At 46.7% G+C, this 14,818-nt stretch overlaps 1 protein-coding gene across 3 annotated transcripts in view; it reads right to left on the minus strand.

The window, feature by feature from the left end:
- The window catches only part of Ctdp1 (CTD phosphatase subunit 1), a 63,481-nt gene that overhangs the window by 39,175 nt on the left and 9,488 nt on the right, over positions 1-14,818 (minus strand). For all 3 annotated transcript variants that reach the window (XM_036204870.1, XM_036204871.1, XM_036204872.1), the window contains exons 2-8: positions 12,738-12,821; positions 11,968-12,061; positions 11,436-11,564; positions 8,755-8,905; positions 5,311-5,401; positions 3,215-3,381; positions 579-1,619 (exon numbers count right to left, since the gene is read on the minus strand). In XM_036204870.1, the coding sequence (XP_036060763.1) occupies positions 579-1,619; positions 3,215-3,381; positions 5,311-5,401; positions 8,755-8,905; positions 11,436-11,564; positions 11,968-12,061; positions 12,738-12,821 (1,757 nt within the window). The remainder of the gene's footprint in view (positions 1-578; positions 1,620-3,214; positions 3,382-5,310; positions 5,402-8,754; positions 8,906-11,435; positions 11,565-11,967; positions 12,062-12,737; positions 12,822-14,818) is intronic.

A 14,818-nucleotide genomic window follows, 5' to 3' on the forward strand; every position in this document is an offset into this window, starting at 1 on the left:
AGGCGACTGTTTAGGGACCCAAGACAGGTGAAGTGTGTACAGGAAAAAACTTCACCCAAAGTCAATTATCAACCTTGAGTGTGTGTGTTTGTATACGTGTGTCTGCATGTGTGTGTGTGTGTGTGTGTGTGTGTGTGTGTGCACACAAATGCCACACACAAATGTGGAGGTTAGAAGACAACCTCGGATGATATTTTTTTCTTCCACCCTGAGACAGGGTCTTTGGTGTCTGCTTAGACCAGGTTATCCTACTCACGAGCTTCTGGGATTCTCTTTGTCTCTGTCACTGTATCATACTATAGGAGCACAGAGATTATAGACATAAGCCACTGAGCCTGGCTTTACATGGGTTCTGGAGATCCCAACTCAGATCCTTATACCTGTGTGACAAACACTTTATTAACTGATTTCTCTCCCTAGCCAGTCACCCTGTTTTTAAAATGTCATGATTATAAAGAGTGTTCTATTTTGATCTGGACTCAAAAAGAGACCAAGTCGAAGCACAAAGGTACATGCCTACCCGGGAGTAAGGCTGGTTCTATGTCTCTACCCAAGGGATCAGAGATGGTGGCACATACCAGCTCGAGCTGCAATGAGGTGAGTGGCCCTGTCTGGGGCATCAGGGCTCAGCACCAGCTGAGTGAGGACCTTGGCTCCCAGCGCCGTAGCATGATAGTGCTCCCGAGTCTTTTCCACGGGGAAGTTTGTTGGGTGCAGCCCACTGAATATCACAGCCACATCTGCCAGCACCTTGCTCTTGAGCTCTGGCACAATTTTCCGTATATCTGGAGCTTCGTCAAGCTCCTTCTTGAGGTATCTGTCATATTTTGTGTAATAGTCGGTGTGGACTCGGACCAGGATCTCCTCCAGGTGTATCAAATGGTCATCATCATCTGTGTCGTCTTCCTCCTCCTCCCCCACACTCTGGTCCAGGGACTCGCCTGCAGTGACACCTGACTGCTCACTGTTCTGTGACTCTGTTTCAGCCTCCTTCCGGTCCACACAGCCATTGCCCAGGCCACAGAGACTGTCCCGTTCACTCTCCTCCTGTGTATCCAGGTCTGGTCCTTTGTCATGCAGGTGAGTGCTGGAGCCAGACTCTCCCAAGGGGCTCGCTGTAGGTCTCCCCCCACTTGTGTCGGGGGGTGCCCCTTGCTGTGGACCTTTGGTTCTGTCCTGGGTGGCTGGAGATTTGTGGCCTCTCTTTTCCTCGCTCTCTCCGTCGGAAGCAGAGGAAGACTTCTGCCCCGACTTGCTGTTCTCACTGCCCTCACTGTCGCTGGACAGGTCAAAATCCAAATCCTGGGTGGAGTCGCCCTGAGCGGGCTGTACCCCTGCTGTGGTCCGACTATGCCACTCACCAGACACTGGGAGCTCTGAAGCTTCCGTCAGCTCTTGGCCAGGGGGGCTGCTGCTAGGAGAGGCCCGGGGAAGGGACCAGGTGTCCTTCTCATCTGTTCTACTGGGGAAAGCTCCTGGGACAGACTCGCCACCATTGAGCTCCCGGGAGGTCTTCCCAAGGCCATTGCTCTGCTCCACCCCAGAAGCAGGCTTGCCTTCCTCAGGATCCTTCACTGACAGAGCTTGTTCCGAGATGTCAGCTCCTTTAGAATGATTTACTAAAAAAAAAAAAAAAAAAAAAAAAAGTTACTGTTACTTAATGGTGAATACTTTCAAAACTAAACCGCACCCATCTCCAGGACAGTCTGAACTGTCTGCCCTCTTCTAGCTCAGGCCTGTGGCCAAGAACAGACGTTTACAGCCCATGCGGGCATGGCTTTCCAGGTCAACGGCCTCATCTACAAGGCCCCAAAAACCTTCTACCTTCTTTTTCTACTTTAGTGACTACAGGAGTAATGGCGTGCCTCTAAACACCCCCCCCCCAAAAAAAAAACAAACCCCTAAAATTTACCACAAACACTTAAAACCAAAACTTTAAACTGAGTTTGGTGGTGCATCTCTGTAATCCCTGTACTCGGGTTGAGGTAGAGGGTCTGGGCTACATAAAATGACGATGTCTCAAAAAAACAAAAGAAGGAGGAAAAAGAAATATGAATTTCCTTCAGACACTCTGGCTCACATGTGCCAACAGACACAGTTCCCTGTAGTCTCCACGCAGGCAGTAGATGGAGTCCCTGTTTGGGGTTGGTTCGGACAGAGGGAACAACTGTGTCCCACACCTCACTTCCTCTATAGGATATAACCCACTGTGTCCCACACCTCACTTCCTCTATAGGATATAACCCACTGTGTCCCACACCTCACTTCCTCTATAGGATATAACCCACTGTGTCCCACACCTCACTTCCTCTATAGGATATAACCCACTGTGTCCCACACTTCACTTCCTCTATAGGATATAACCCACTGTGTCCCACACCTCACTTCCTCTATAGGATATATAACCCACTGTGTCCCACACCTCACTTCCTCTATAGGATATAACCCACTGTGTCCCACACCTCACTTCCTCTATAGGATATAACCCACTGTGTCCCACACCTCACTTTCTCTATAGGATATATAAACCACTGTGTCCCACACCTCACTTCCTCTATAGGATATAACCACTGTGTCCCACACCTCACTTCCTCTATAGGATATAACCACTGTGTCCCACACCTCACTTCCTCTATAGGATATATAACCCACTGTGTCCCACACCTCACTTCCTCTATAGGATATAACCACTGTGTCCCACACCTCACTTACTCTATAGGATATAACCCACTGTGTCCCACACCTCACTTCCTCTATAGGATATAACCCACTGTGTCCCACACCTCACTTCCTCTATAGGATATAACCCACTGTGTCCCACACCTCACTTCCTCTATAGGATATAACCCACTGGTCATGTTGCCTAAGAAAACCTGGGATGAATGCAGCAGCATCAGTTAGATACTCAGCCAGCAAACGTTAGAACAGTATGATATCTGCTGCTGTGCCCGCCCTTCCAGTACTAAGGACTGAATCCAGGGACTTGTGAAAGCTAGGTAAGCAGTACACCATGGAACTATATCATCAGCCCTAATGTGACTTTTAAATATCCTATTTTTCATTACATAAACCCAATTGCCTCGGGAAAATTAAAATACAAATAGAAAGCAAACAAGAATAAAGTGAATATTGAATTGATAAGTCATTATAGAATAAAAAAAAATATAAAAATTTATCAAAATGCTAATTTCACATTGAGAAGGGGATCACCCACCTTTTTTTCTTGTCTGAGATTCCCGGGCCCCAGGAGGGGCATTCACATCACCTGTGCCTGGGAAGTAGACATACTTCTTCACAGTTATAAGGTTAGGGGCAAACTTCCAGACATCTTCTCGGTCATCAATAATGCAAACCATTGAGTCTCCACAGGGAAAGAGATTTCTACAAGCAAAAACATGCAGTTTACACAAACATTGATTTGCCACTTGCAATAATCTTTTATTCTGCTAAAAAGAAAAGTTTAGGACATTCGACTACATCTAAAGAGCAAACAGCAGACTCCTTAAAAAGAAGCAAGCTGTAACAGGGAACTTTCACTTAATTCACAATTTATATTTTTTTTTGTCCAGAGAAAGTAACATTAAAATATTTTTCTCCACTTTTGGCTCTCCTTAAGAAAACTTTTAAAGATGATAATACTTTAGTCACAGGTCAGAACACAACTCTGAAAATTCAGTTCTTATAAACAAATGGGTCAGACCACATTCACAAATGGTAAAAGAGCCAACTGCTCACCTGGTACCCTAGAGTGGACAGCCAGCTGTCCACACCACAGGTGGCAGCATGCGCCTGTCGGGGTGACTCCACTGGAGTCTAGCCCCCTCCCTGCAGACAGCTTTGCGTGCTGATCAATCACAAACCCATGCTTTCAGTCTGCCCCCTCTACGTCAGCTAGTCAAAGTGAGGTCTTGTTTTAACTAAACACCTCACATTCCTCTCTTCTAGTTAATAATAACACACAGCTTTCAAGTCTCTGGATCCCTTAATCTAAAAATGAAACCAGAACAGGAAGCCTGCACAAGCCACACCCCCTTCACCTGGCATACAAAACTGTTATGGTCCAGGTCTTGAAAGAAACACACTATAGAAACAAATGCCACTTGATACATAAGAATGGTAGACATAGCCCTTTCTTGGTAGAAATGGGCAATATCTTGTGCAAAGTGAAAAATTTTAGCTACAACAATGCTTTCCAAGTAGGACTGAGTAGGAGCTAGCCCTGTCACAAAAGCTTAGAAATGACAAGAAACAAGTAAAAAGATAACAAAATAGAAGAAGTGGAAACAGGAAAGATGTAACACTTTGGCTATTTAACTTGGGTTTTATATATTAGTGGAATGGATACCAGGCAAATTCCTAAGAAATTATACCTCTGAGATGGTGGCACTGGTGTGCTCATCCTTCAACTCGGAAAGCCATGTGAAGAAACTGTGAAGTTCTGGCAGCTGCTGGAGTCACATGGCTGCTCCTATAACCCTTCACCTCCTCTAGGCTACTTTGCCTTATGAGCCCCAAACCTACACCTCTGAAGTCACTGCTTCCTGTCTCTGCAATAGTGACTTCTAGCCAGGCCTCTAAATAGGCCTGAAATTCAAGGCCTATTCTCCCAGGTCAGCTGGTGAAGGGAGACATGGAAGCAGATGGGTGAGTGATGAAGAGCAAGCCAACATCCTGCCCATGCAGGGAAAGATGACCACCACCCACTTCTGACAGAAATGAAGAGCCAACTAAGAGCAGTTGTATGATTGTACGGTCCAGAGGAGGGAACAGGACTGGAGGGTGCAGAAAGGACTGGGTACCCTCAGGGCCTGTGGTGGATGAATGAGAAGACCCTATAGGCTCATCCATTTGAATGTTTAGATCCCAGCTGGGGAACTGTTTGCGGAGGATTAGGAGGTGTGGCCTTGTTGTAGGAGGTTATGTCACTGCGGGTGGCCTGTGAGGTTTCAAACACCCAAACCAGGCCCAGTTTCACTGTGGATCAGATGTGAGCTCTCAGCTAGAACCCCAATGCCATGCCTGCCTGCTGTCATGCTCCCCACAATGATGATCATGTACCAACCTTCTGAAACTGATTCTCAAAATTCGATCCTCTTTTTTTCCCAAGACAGAGTTTCTCTGTGTATTCCTGGCTGTACTCCAACGGGTTCTGTAGCCCAGGCTATAGCCTCAACTCAAAGATCCGTCTGCCTCTACTTCCTGAGTGCTGGGATTAAAGGTGTGTGCCACCACTGCCTGCCTCAAAATTCAAATTTTAAAGAGGAAACTGAATAGTAAGCTGTCCCCATGGTAATTCAGCCAAGTACATACCTAAGGTTTCCTGTTTTAGAATACGGGTCAATACATTCATCTCGAGACAGTATTCGATGAGAAAAAAGCTTCTTCTCGGGGTCCAAAAAGCCTGTAAGAAGACAAAGGGCAAAGTTCACACTGTGCACACAGCACTCCACTTTGACCAGTGCAGCTGAGACCTGCTCCCTCGAGCTTCATCTTCTCTTATACACACCAGAATTTCTAAAACAAAACCACACTTGCTGTCTACAGTAACTTTAACTTGAAGCAATCTGTAATATGCAATTGTGCTGCATAAAGCACAGGAGGAGGAGGAGGAGCATGGTCTCAGTACTCCCTGCCCCTTTAAGGACACTGCCCTCATGACCTCGCTTCTTCCCACCAGAGCCAACTCCCTAAGGCTCAACTACCTCCCACTACTGTCCAGTCACCTGTCCAGTCATACTGTGCACTGTGCTAAGTATACTGCACTTGGAATCCACAGGAATAACTGCCATTAGATTCACACCGTCTGCAGCCGTCCTCAGGCTCTGGCGTGCAGAGTTCCTGGGAGAATGTTACACTTACGTTCTTAAAGATACTGTCTCCAGTTTTACTGGACACTGCTGTCCAATTCTGTCCTAATGCTTCAGATGAACTAGATACTGAAGTCTTTGCTAAAGCCCCAAGCGCCACCTAGCACAGAAGACTCAAGCAGCAGGATCTGCCTTTGGCAGCCCCACAAAGCCAGGGTTGTCAGCTGGCTCCTACGGTGTGGCCCTGTCAATGGTGTCGTCAGTGCAGACACTGTCAAAGCAGCAAGCAGCTCACGCACTCCTGCTGGGCTGGAAGCAGCCTGGCATTCATTCATTCATCTCTTTTCTTCACCACTGGGGCCTTACTGACACAGACCTGACGCAGTATCACAATGGCCGAGTGTCAAAAGGACTAATGAGGAGGTGACCCAGATGAAACCCAGGATGTGGCTTTGCTTAAGCAAATGTCCTCTTGCTCAGTACTGGCACGGTCCTTAAGTCTCCTTCATTCTGGTCCTTGCTGGTTCTATGTGGTCAGATCAATAAAACACAGTATCTACACGGAGTGACTCTAGGCCAGTGGTTCTCAACCTTCTTAATGATGTGACCTTTTAATGCAGCCCCTTATGTTCTGGTGACCCCCAACTATGAATTAGTTTCATGGCTACTTCATAACTGTAATTTTGCTACTGCCATGAACAGTAATGAAAATACCTGATATGCAGGATGTCTAATAAGTGACTCCTGTGAAAGGTCCTTCCACCCCCAAAGGGGTTTTGAGCTACAGCTTGAGAACTGCTGCTCTAGGATTTGTGCAGCAACTGTCCTAAGTAACTAAGATAAGATCTAAAAGACCCCAAATGAGAAATATTGGCATTGCTACTAGATAGACAGGAGACACGGGTGCTGAGGTGCTCACCCACAGGAGCCAATCCAAAGCGAGAGACGCTCGTTCATGATGGATGCTCAGTGGATGTTTTTCTTCCGAAGAAAGAGTGAAATGAATGCAATTGTTGAAAAAGAAAAGGTTCCTATGCAGTTACGTGACACAGGTTTACCAACGACCAATGATGTAAGACTCTTACTCAAGAACACGGCATGAATGTGTGTGCGCACTCAGACAAACTACGTAACTAACACACACACACACACCACACGCAAGAGAAGAGGGAACACGTGGACACATGATAGTGATGGACAGTTTTCAAATGCTTTAACATAAAATGAGAAGTCCTAACGCGCTCATTGAATTGGGATGTTTCTTCGTTAAACTCTGCCCATGTCTGTCCGAGTCACCTGCCTAAAGCTTGCACCACTATTGCTACTAGCCCATGAGTCACTAATTACCACCTAGAGAGGAAGGTTTCAATGGGAAAGCCACAAGCTTGGGTGTGGATCTACTTTTATATAGGGCTGCCTTAGCTGTTGGGCTGCTACAGCCAACTACTGCAGACTGGGTCATTGACAGCCAACAGGGATCTACACATCAGAGTTCTAGTGGCTGTAAACCCAAGATCAAGGCATCAGCAGCTCCAGGGACAGGTGGTAGGCGTTCTGTTGATGGTACCACCTCACTATGCCTTCGAAGCGTGGAAAGGACAAGCTAATGCCCTGAGGTCACTTTCATAACCTCCCAAGGCCACCTCTTAATAACCACCTTGCTGATTAAAGGTTGGACTATGCAGTCAGAGCACAGGGTTCTTTGTTGGTCTGAGATGGCTTACCTTCCTATTACACAATTACACAAATCTTCAAATTCTATGTCCCAGGTACACAGGAATCACACCCTTAAACACTGACTCAAAGACAATATGAATCAGCTTCACCATGTGGCTTCAGTGTTTGTGACAAATACAGTATCAGTGTAGAGCAACAGATTATAAGTACACATTCTGGTGGGAGCTGTTGACAGTGGGGAGGCAGGATGTGTTAAGGGTAGGAGTGTGTAGTGGGGGCAGAGTCTGTGGAGGGAGAGTGTATATGGGAAATCTCTGTAATTCTGTTGTGAACCTAAAGTTGACCTTAAAAAACAAAGCCTATTTAAAAACATAGGCTACAAAGAAACTAAAGACTAAAAGGAGATTCTAAACTAGCGACTCCATCAACAAAGACAGGCCAATCTGTATCTTTGTGTGTGTGTGTGTGTGTGTGTGTGTGTGTGTGTGTGTGTGTGTGTGTGTACTCACCCATGCATGCATGTGTGAAGGCCAGAGGTCAGCACCAGCCTTCTTCCTCTGTCATTTTTTTTGCTTTGTTTTGTTGTTTTCGGTTGTTTGTTCAGAAACAGGGTATCTGATCTTACTGGTTCAGAAACTGGCTGTCCATTTTGATTTGTAGTGGGGCTGGGGATCTGCACGCAGGTCCTCACACTTGCATAAGAAGAGCTGTACCTATTGAACCATCTCCTCAACCCCGGGACTTTGGATTTTAAAGTGCTCACTTGAACAAGTTCTGCAACTGCTACTCAGGTGCCACGAGCCTGCTGGAATGAAATGTGCCCTCCCTCATCACTCAGGCAGTGACTGTGACGTGCAGTGGCTCAGTGGAAACTTCCTGTCTGGCTCTAGCCAGAACTCATTCCCCAAACAGTGCTGCCACCTGGTGGCCACTGCACACTAAGAGCACACGGAAGTGATTGCCCACAGTTCATGTCCAGCCAAGACAAGCAAAGGTCACTCAGTCCTCCAGTAACTCAAGATGGCCAATACAGCATTTGGCACACACTTGGACAACAGAGCTCCAAAGCCATCTTCAGTCAGCTCCCTTTGAAAACACACGCACGAATGTTTTCTCTTTCCATTCACCTAAGGTCCCAGTCAGCTTTCCCACTGCAACTGCCAGTCTTAACCCTGAGTTTCCGTACCATTCCTTGTTTTGAAGAAAATACCCTGGAAAACAGGACGTGCCATGTATATTCACTGTGGACCTCAGCCTGTGCTTGACTGACCTGCAATCGTGTGGGCATACAGACGGCTGCCAAAAGTGAAAACATGCAACTCATACAGCTTGGCAATCTTCTCCAAAAAGTCCCTGCAGTGAGGCCGCAGGCGGGTGTGCAGCATCGGCTCCCCCCGGCCCAGCTGGAAGTGAAAGATGCCCTGTAAAGGAGAGGCAAGAATGAGAAGGGGATGCAGGGAGAACTGCCCAGGTAGCATCTGAGCTGTGGGCCCTGCAAGGGTCTGCAGACACACAAGTTAGATGAGGGAGTGCACAGGGCACATGAGAGCCACATACTGCCTGAGTGAGGCATGGGAAGGTCCATGGTGACGGATGCCACTAACTATCATAACTATGCCAACCAGCCACTGTAATAACAGGTTGCAATAACTACCTCTCATAATTATAAATATCCATGACACTACTTACTATAAACTACCTGGTACCTATCAATCACTATAAACACCTGTAACTATTTAAGATCAACCACCATGCTAACTACCTGTGATAATCACAACCAGGATAGCCTGACGAGGGCTGCTAGTGACTACCCAGTCATGTCACATCTCAGGAGAGTCGGGATCGGTGCTAGGTTGTAGCCCCACCTGTGCGTTACCTATCTCGTTACTATCTACTTCTTTGCTGCTTCACATGCTCTCACTGTCAAAGGACAGAGCTGCAGCCACTGTTCTGAACATAGCCATGGTGGTTCCTGAGCTCCTAAAGAGAATACAATTGCCAATGGCTTGACACACAGCTTCACTCAGGGACATGAGTGATGAGCTAGTGTTCTGGATCACCTTGCAGGCAGGTGAAATGTGTATACTCCCACTATTATATGCAGAGAAGCATGTTTTCCTTAGGAAATATGATCCATTTCTATTTACCATTATTTTCTCAGCAAAAATACTGACTTCTTTAGCAATTAAAAGGTAAACTACTTAGGCCAGATACTCACTAGCTCTAATATAAGAACACCAGGATGGTGAAACTGAGCTGTCAAAGACACAGCATGAAACATTCTGTTATCAGCTTTCCCCTTCTCAACAGTAAAAAGTTCAACAGCTGTAATGTCAATCACCATAATGGTACGGGCGTGGATGTCCACAACAAGAAAGAACAGCCCTTCCCCAAGTATCCAGACATCAGGAACTGAATTCAGAGGCTGAGCCCCAAGGCCTATGATTATGTTTCAGTGGTGGCCCAGGCCCTGGCCAGAGGTGACCTTAGATGGACACTAGAGGCATCCGGGCAGTACTGACATCAGTAGAAGGCTAGTCCTGCCTAAATCTTCCTATAACAGTGTTCTCAGCCTTCTTAATGTGGTGACCCTTTAATACAGTTCCTCATGTTGTGGTGACCCCCAGCCATAAAAGTATTTTTGTTGCTTCTTCATAACTACAATTTTGCTACTGTTATGAACCATAATGTAAACATTGTTTTCTGATGGTCTTAGGCGACCCCTGTGAAAGGGGTTGTGAACCACTGCCCTATACAGAGGTACACACACTGCAGTTCTCCAGATCCCTTACAACTGAGAATTGGTTCAAGCTATCTTACTGAACTAATTTAAAATGTGAAACTCCAAAGTCATAATAAAAGAAACCCACAGCAACCGACATTGAGGTGCACAGGAGCAAAGGCCCTTCCAGACGCTCACTACCTAGACAGGCGGTGTGACTGAGATGACACACCACTCAGTAAGAACTTCCGTCACACCAAACACTGCACACAGGACAGTGTCTATTGTCCTGTGACGCCCCATGGTACACAGGACAACTAATCTAAGTCTAGGTGTAAGCTGAGCTATGGAGGCAGAACTCTAGTCACATTAGGCTAATCTTCACACAACTCTACCTACACTCTTGCCATTAAATTATGTGTACTGGTCACTATTCATATCACCATTGTATCCACAGCAGTTCATTCAAGCAAAGGAATTTAGCTCTCCGGCGACCCATAGCCTAGGCTGTGATTAGCTTCTAGTGTCTTCTCATCCCTAGACCTGGAGGGACAGCAGGATACATACAAAGCTATAATGTACCAAAAACTAAAGTAACAGTCTATGTGTCACTTGCCCAATAGCTAATACTGTAAAACCTGACAAGCTGACACTAGCCAGGCCTTCCTTGTTAATAGTATGCATGACTACAGGCTTTAGGTCATCTTTTTCTACGAGGCACTAAAAGCTTTTCACTCCTGAACCTCAACTTGCCAGCAAGTGACTGATTTCCCATTCAGACTTAACCTGAATGTGATTCCACACCCGGCCACTTCCTATGTCACCTTGGAGAATGCAACTCCCTCATGGTGACTCCCAGGTTCTCTTAAACACAGGCCCAGATAGCCTCTTGTTCTAGATGTCCAGAAATGAGGAACTCCACGTAATACCTCTTCCCAAGACCATGTCCCCAACAGCATTCCTTGTGTCCCAATTCACTGTCTTTACAGGTCTCTGACCTCTGTTGACCCCAGCAAGTGTGAACCTCACACAAAAGCTCAATGCTAACAGTAAGAGGCCACTTTCAGTGCTACCTGGACCAGCTCAGACACAAGTATGTGATGGGCCTGTTTCCCACATCTATCCAGGTGATCACAGGAACTCACTTAAACAAGATAATGTACTTTGAAATAGAATCCCAGGGTCTAAGACTGTTGTGAGAGTTACATGGAAAAGCTGGTGTCACTCACTTTGTTGGACATCTGGGGACAGTGCTGCTCAGTTGTATGAATCAGGGTCTGGTCCAAATCAACCATGAGGACCAGTTTTCGGTTTCGATGTAGTCGTTGTTGATCTTCCCTTCCTAGTTTTTCAGCTTGCTAAAGTCAAAAGGAAAAGAGAAAATGACAAAGTATGTGTATACTTCATAAATACTAATAAAATCCGATTGTATTAGTAAAAAGCACACAGACAAGTTCCTAGCTATCCCTCACTACTGCTTCCATGTTAGCAGCCTACCACAGCATTTCTAAGGAAGTCTGACTCAAGGGGAGCTGAAGCCCAGCCCCTCCCCCCACCTGTGTTGGCAGCACCAAGAAAGTCACCAAAACTAAGAGCTGTAGGCTTCACAGTATCTGTGTAGACACAGTGCTAATGAACGAGAAAAGGAAAATGGCAGCTTCCAAGTCTTAGAAAGCAGTATTCCAGATGCCTATAAATGATGTCTGCCAAGACATGCTCCAGAGTTCTCCTAAAGAGCCCAGCAGCTGCTACGCTTCTTACCTCAGAGCTCACCATCAACTCCGGCACACTGTGGACCATGGAAACAGTTGCTGTAGAAAGTGGTACCTGCTGCTTTCCATTTTTATTCTGCAACCTGTGAATGTGGAAAGAGCATCTGGTTAACTGTATGGAAAGCACATCTAACTGTGAGTGACGTGCCTTCGCAGGTGGTAACAAATACTTCTATCCTAGCACACTTTTGTGCAGACAGCAAAGTGAATGCTGCTTGTCTTTAAAAATAGGAAAAACATGAGAAACTGAGCTCCAGGTCACATCTGCAGTCAGATATGCCAGTCATGTGCTCAGTGCAAGAGTCAATTCTCCATGTAATTCAACTGCAGTTACATGGAAACAAAAACAGTGACAGCCACCCCCACCTACACTGCTGTATGAGTAGATCAGAGACCACTTAGCATCAGTGGTCAGCTACATAGAGCATTAGAAAAACAGGCTCCGGGCAAAGCTGTGCTACATCCTGAAGCGCGCACGCTCCAGACGTTGAAGATGGTTTGCAGTCCCCACTGTGAGGAAAGCATATGCCTTCCAGAAATACTGGAGAATGGTACCCTGCATAATGTAGGGTGTCAGGCAGTGAAGGCTGGAAACTAAAAGGATTCTTTCCTTGGGAAACTGGCCATGGGCCAGGGCCCAACTCTGGGCAGAGGCAGCAGGACCCTGTATGGTGCCTTACACACCACTGCCCTCCGTACCCCCAGGCTCCCCCACCTGAGAGCTATAACTCTTGAGGCTCACTCCCTCTATGTACTCACTGGGTCAGGTCCTGGCCACACTCGGCACACAGGCCCTTCATGACGACAGGATGGCTGCATCCTTCCAATCTCACCAGAAGTGCTCTGCAGAAAAGAAGCAAACAGTTACAACGTATCACATGGTATGAGAAAGGGCATCTGAATGGGAACAAGACTTCAGGCTGGCTCCATCTGACTCTCAGATTATTCTAGCCAGGACAACCATCTACTGCCTAAGAGAAAGAGCTGCAGAGAGGTCTAGTCAGAAGAGGAGATGACATACAGATGGTCTCAATAACCATCTTCTCATGTTTCTACAAGAAATGCATCAAAATCAAAGCTTTACCTACATTATTGTAAGCACATGTTGGTATGATTCAAAAATAAATTTCTGTTCCCTCCCACAGGTGACTCCCAGTCTAGACCAGTTCATATTCATCTGACATTTTCCTGGAAGAATTTCTGTAATATCCCTAGTTGGTTGTTTGTTTCCTTTTAAAAAGGATATTGACCATGTAGCCCATGCTGACCTTGAACTCTCCATCCTCTTGCCTCAGCTTCTCCAGTACTGGGCTATGCCACCTGCCCACTTTCTATTTGATTCTTATTAGGTCCACCCACACCACGGCCTCAGGGAGGGGTTACTACAGACAAAGCTCCAGACTGTAAAAGCAGAGGCTGCACTCTGATAGAAACCCAGCAGGGAGAGATTCCCACCTCCCTACTATGGTTCAGTAGGGTGCCTGTCAGGCCCATGCTTGCTGGTGGGACCTTTCCAATTATTTCCTAGTGGCTTGAGATTAACAGTCTCCAGAAGCAGGGTCACCTCTGGAAACCAGAACTGGCCCTACCCTGCTCTACACTCGAAGGCACTCTGATTCTTGGTCTAGCCTGTCCCCAGCAGAAGCTCTCCGGACCCAACCTATCTATCGCACTGTAAGGGAGAGTACTTGGCCCTCCCAGGGACCTGGCCAGGGAAGCCCATCCACTGCCCCCAGCACTCTGAACGTGATGAAACAATGCAGGACACACATCAGACCAAGTCTTGGCCATGCAGGAACAACAAAGGCACTTCCCTGGTACGTCACACGAGGTAGACAGCCAAGACCCAAGACACACAGCTCCAGTACCATCCTCACTGGACAGGTCTCCGCATGCATCCTGACTTTCCTTGTGCATGAGGTTTGGAAGAGGGACTGACTTGAGGAGGCACATGCCCAAGGGTCTACACCACAGTCCAATGGAGACAGGAGAGCCTTTTCCACTGGTGCTGTGGGATATCATAAGCAAGAAGAAGCAAAACAAAAGGACCTTTGATTTACGGCTCATATCTCATAGCAAACCTGAACAAACTACAACTAAAGACAAAGCCCAGTGCCAGGAGCAAGATCTCTCTGAGGTTTTGGTCGGGAGGCCCCGGAAGTTAACCACAGTCCTAACAAAGAGTTACCATCTAGCATGAAGAATCCTCACAACAGTAAAATTGAATGGGACCTTGATTATTGTAGTTCTAAAATAAGCCTCCAAACCAGTTAATAAAACTCTATTTTTCTCCAAGCGCTTGTTTGAGGTTCCCTGTATTTCTGTACAAACATCAGAACCAGTTCAGCATTTTCCATAAGCACAGCTGCTAAATTCTGCTTGGGTAACAAGTCAGCATCTTCCACCCGGCCACAGGGGCTGACAAGGAAGCATGTGATGTGGAACCCCCTCCCCACCCACCTGCAGTAGATCCCAAGTCTTACCTTACTAGTATTAATTCAGACACAGGGAAGTCCCTTGAGCCCTTAAGTACCCCTGCCCACCCACCCATGTGGAGTCAGCCTGGTTCTCCACCTCCTGGGCCTGTCTGGAAACTATAGGTATTCGACATGGCAACACTGAGCCACCATCAAGGACAGGAGTAAAGTTAAAAAGAAGTCTGCTGTGAGGACAGAGCTGGTAACAAAGCCAGCTAGCTACCTTAGTGGGTGACCCGTCCAGTTTGGTCTTCCCTGGAGCATGGGCCCAACATAAAGCCATGGGCAAAAATTCCTCTTCATACACAGAAGAAACACAGGCATAATCTAAGCGGTGGCTACACAGCCTTGCTCTCAAAGACT

This window comes from Onychomys torridus, chromosome 13, assembly GCF_903995425.1.
Source record: "Onychomys torridus chromosome 13, mOncTor1.1, whole genome shotgun sequence".
Classification (NCBI taxonomy): Eukaryota; Metazoa; Chordata; class Mammalia; order Rodentia; family Cricetidae; genus Onychomys; species Onychomys torridus.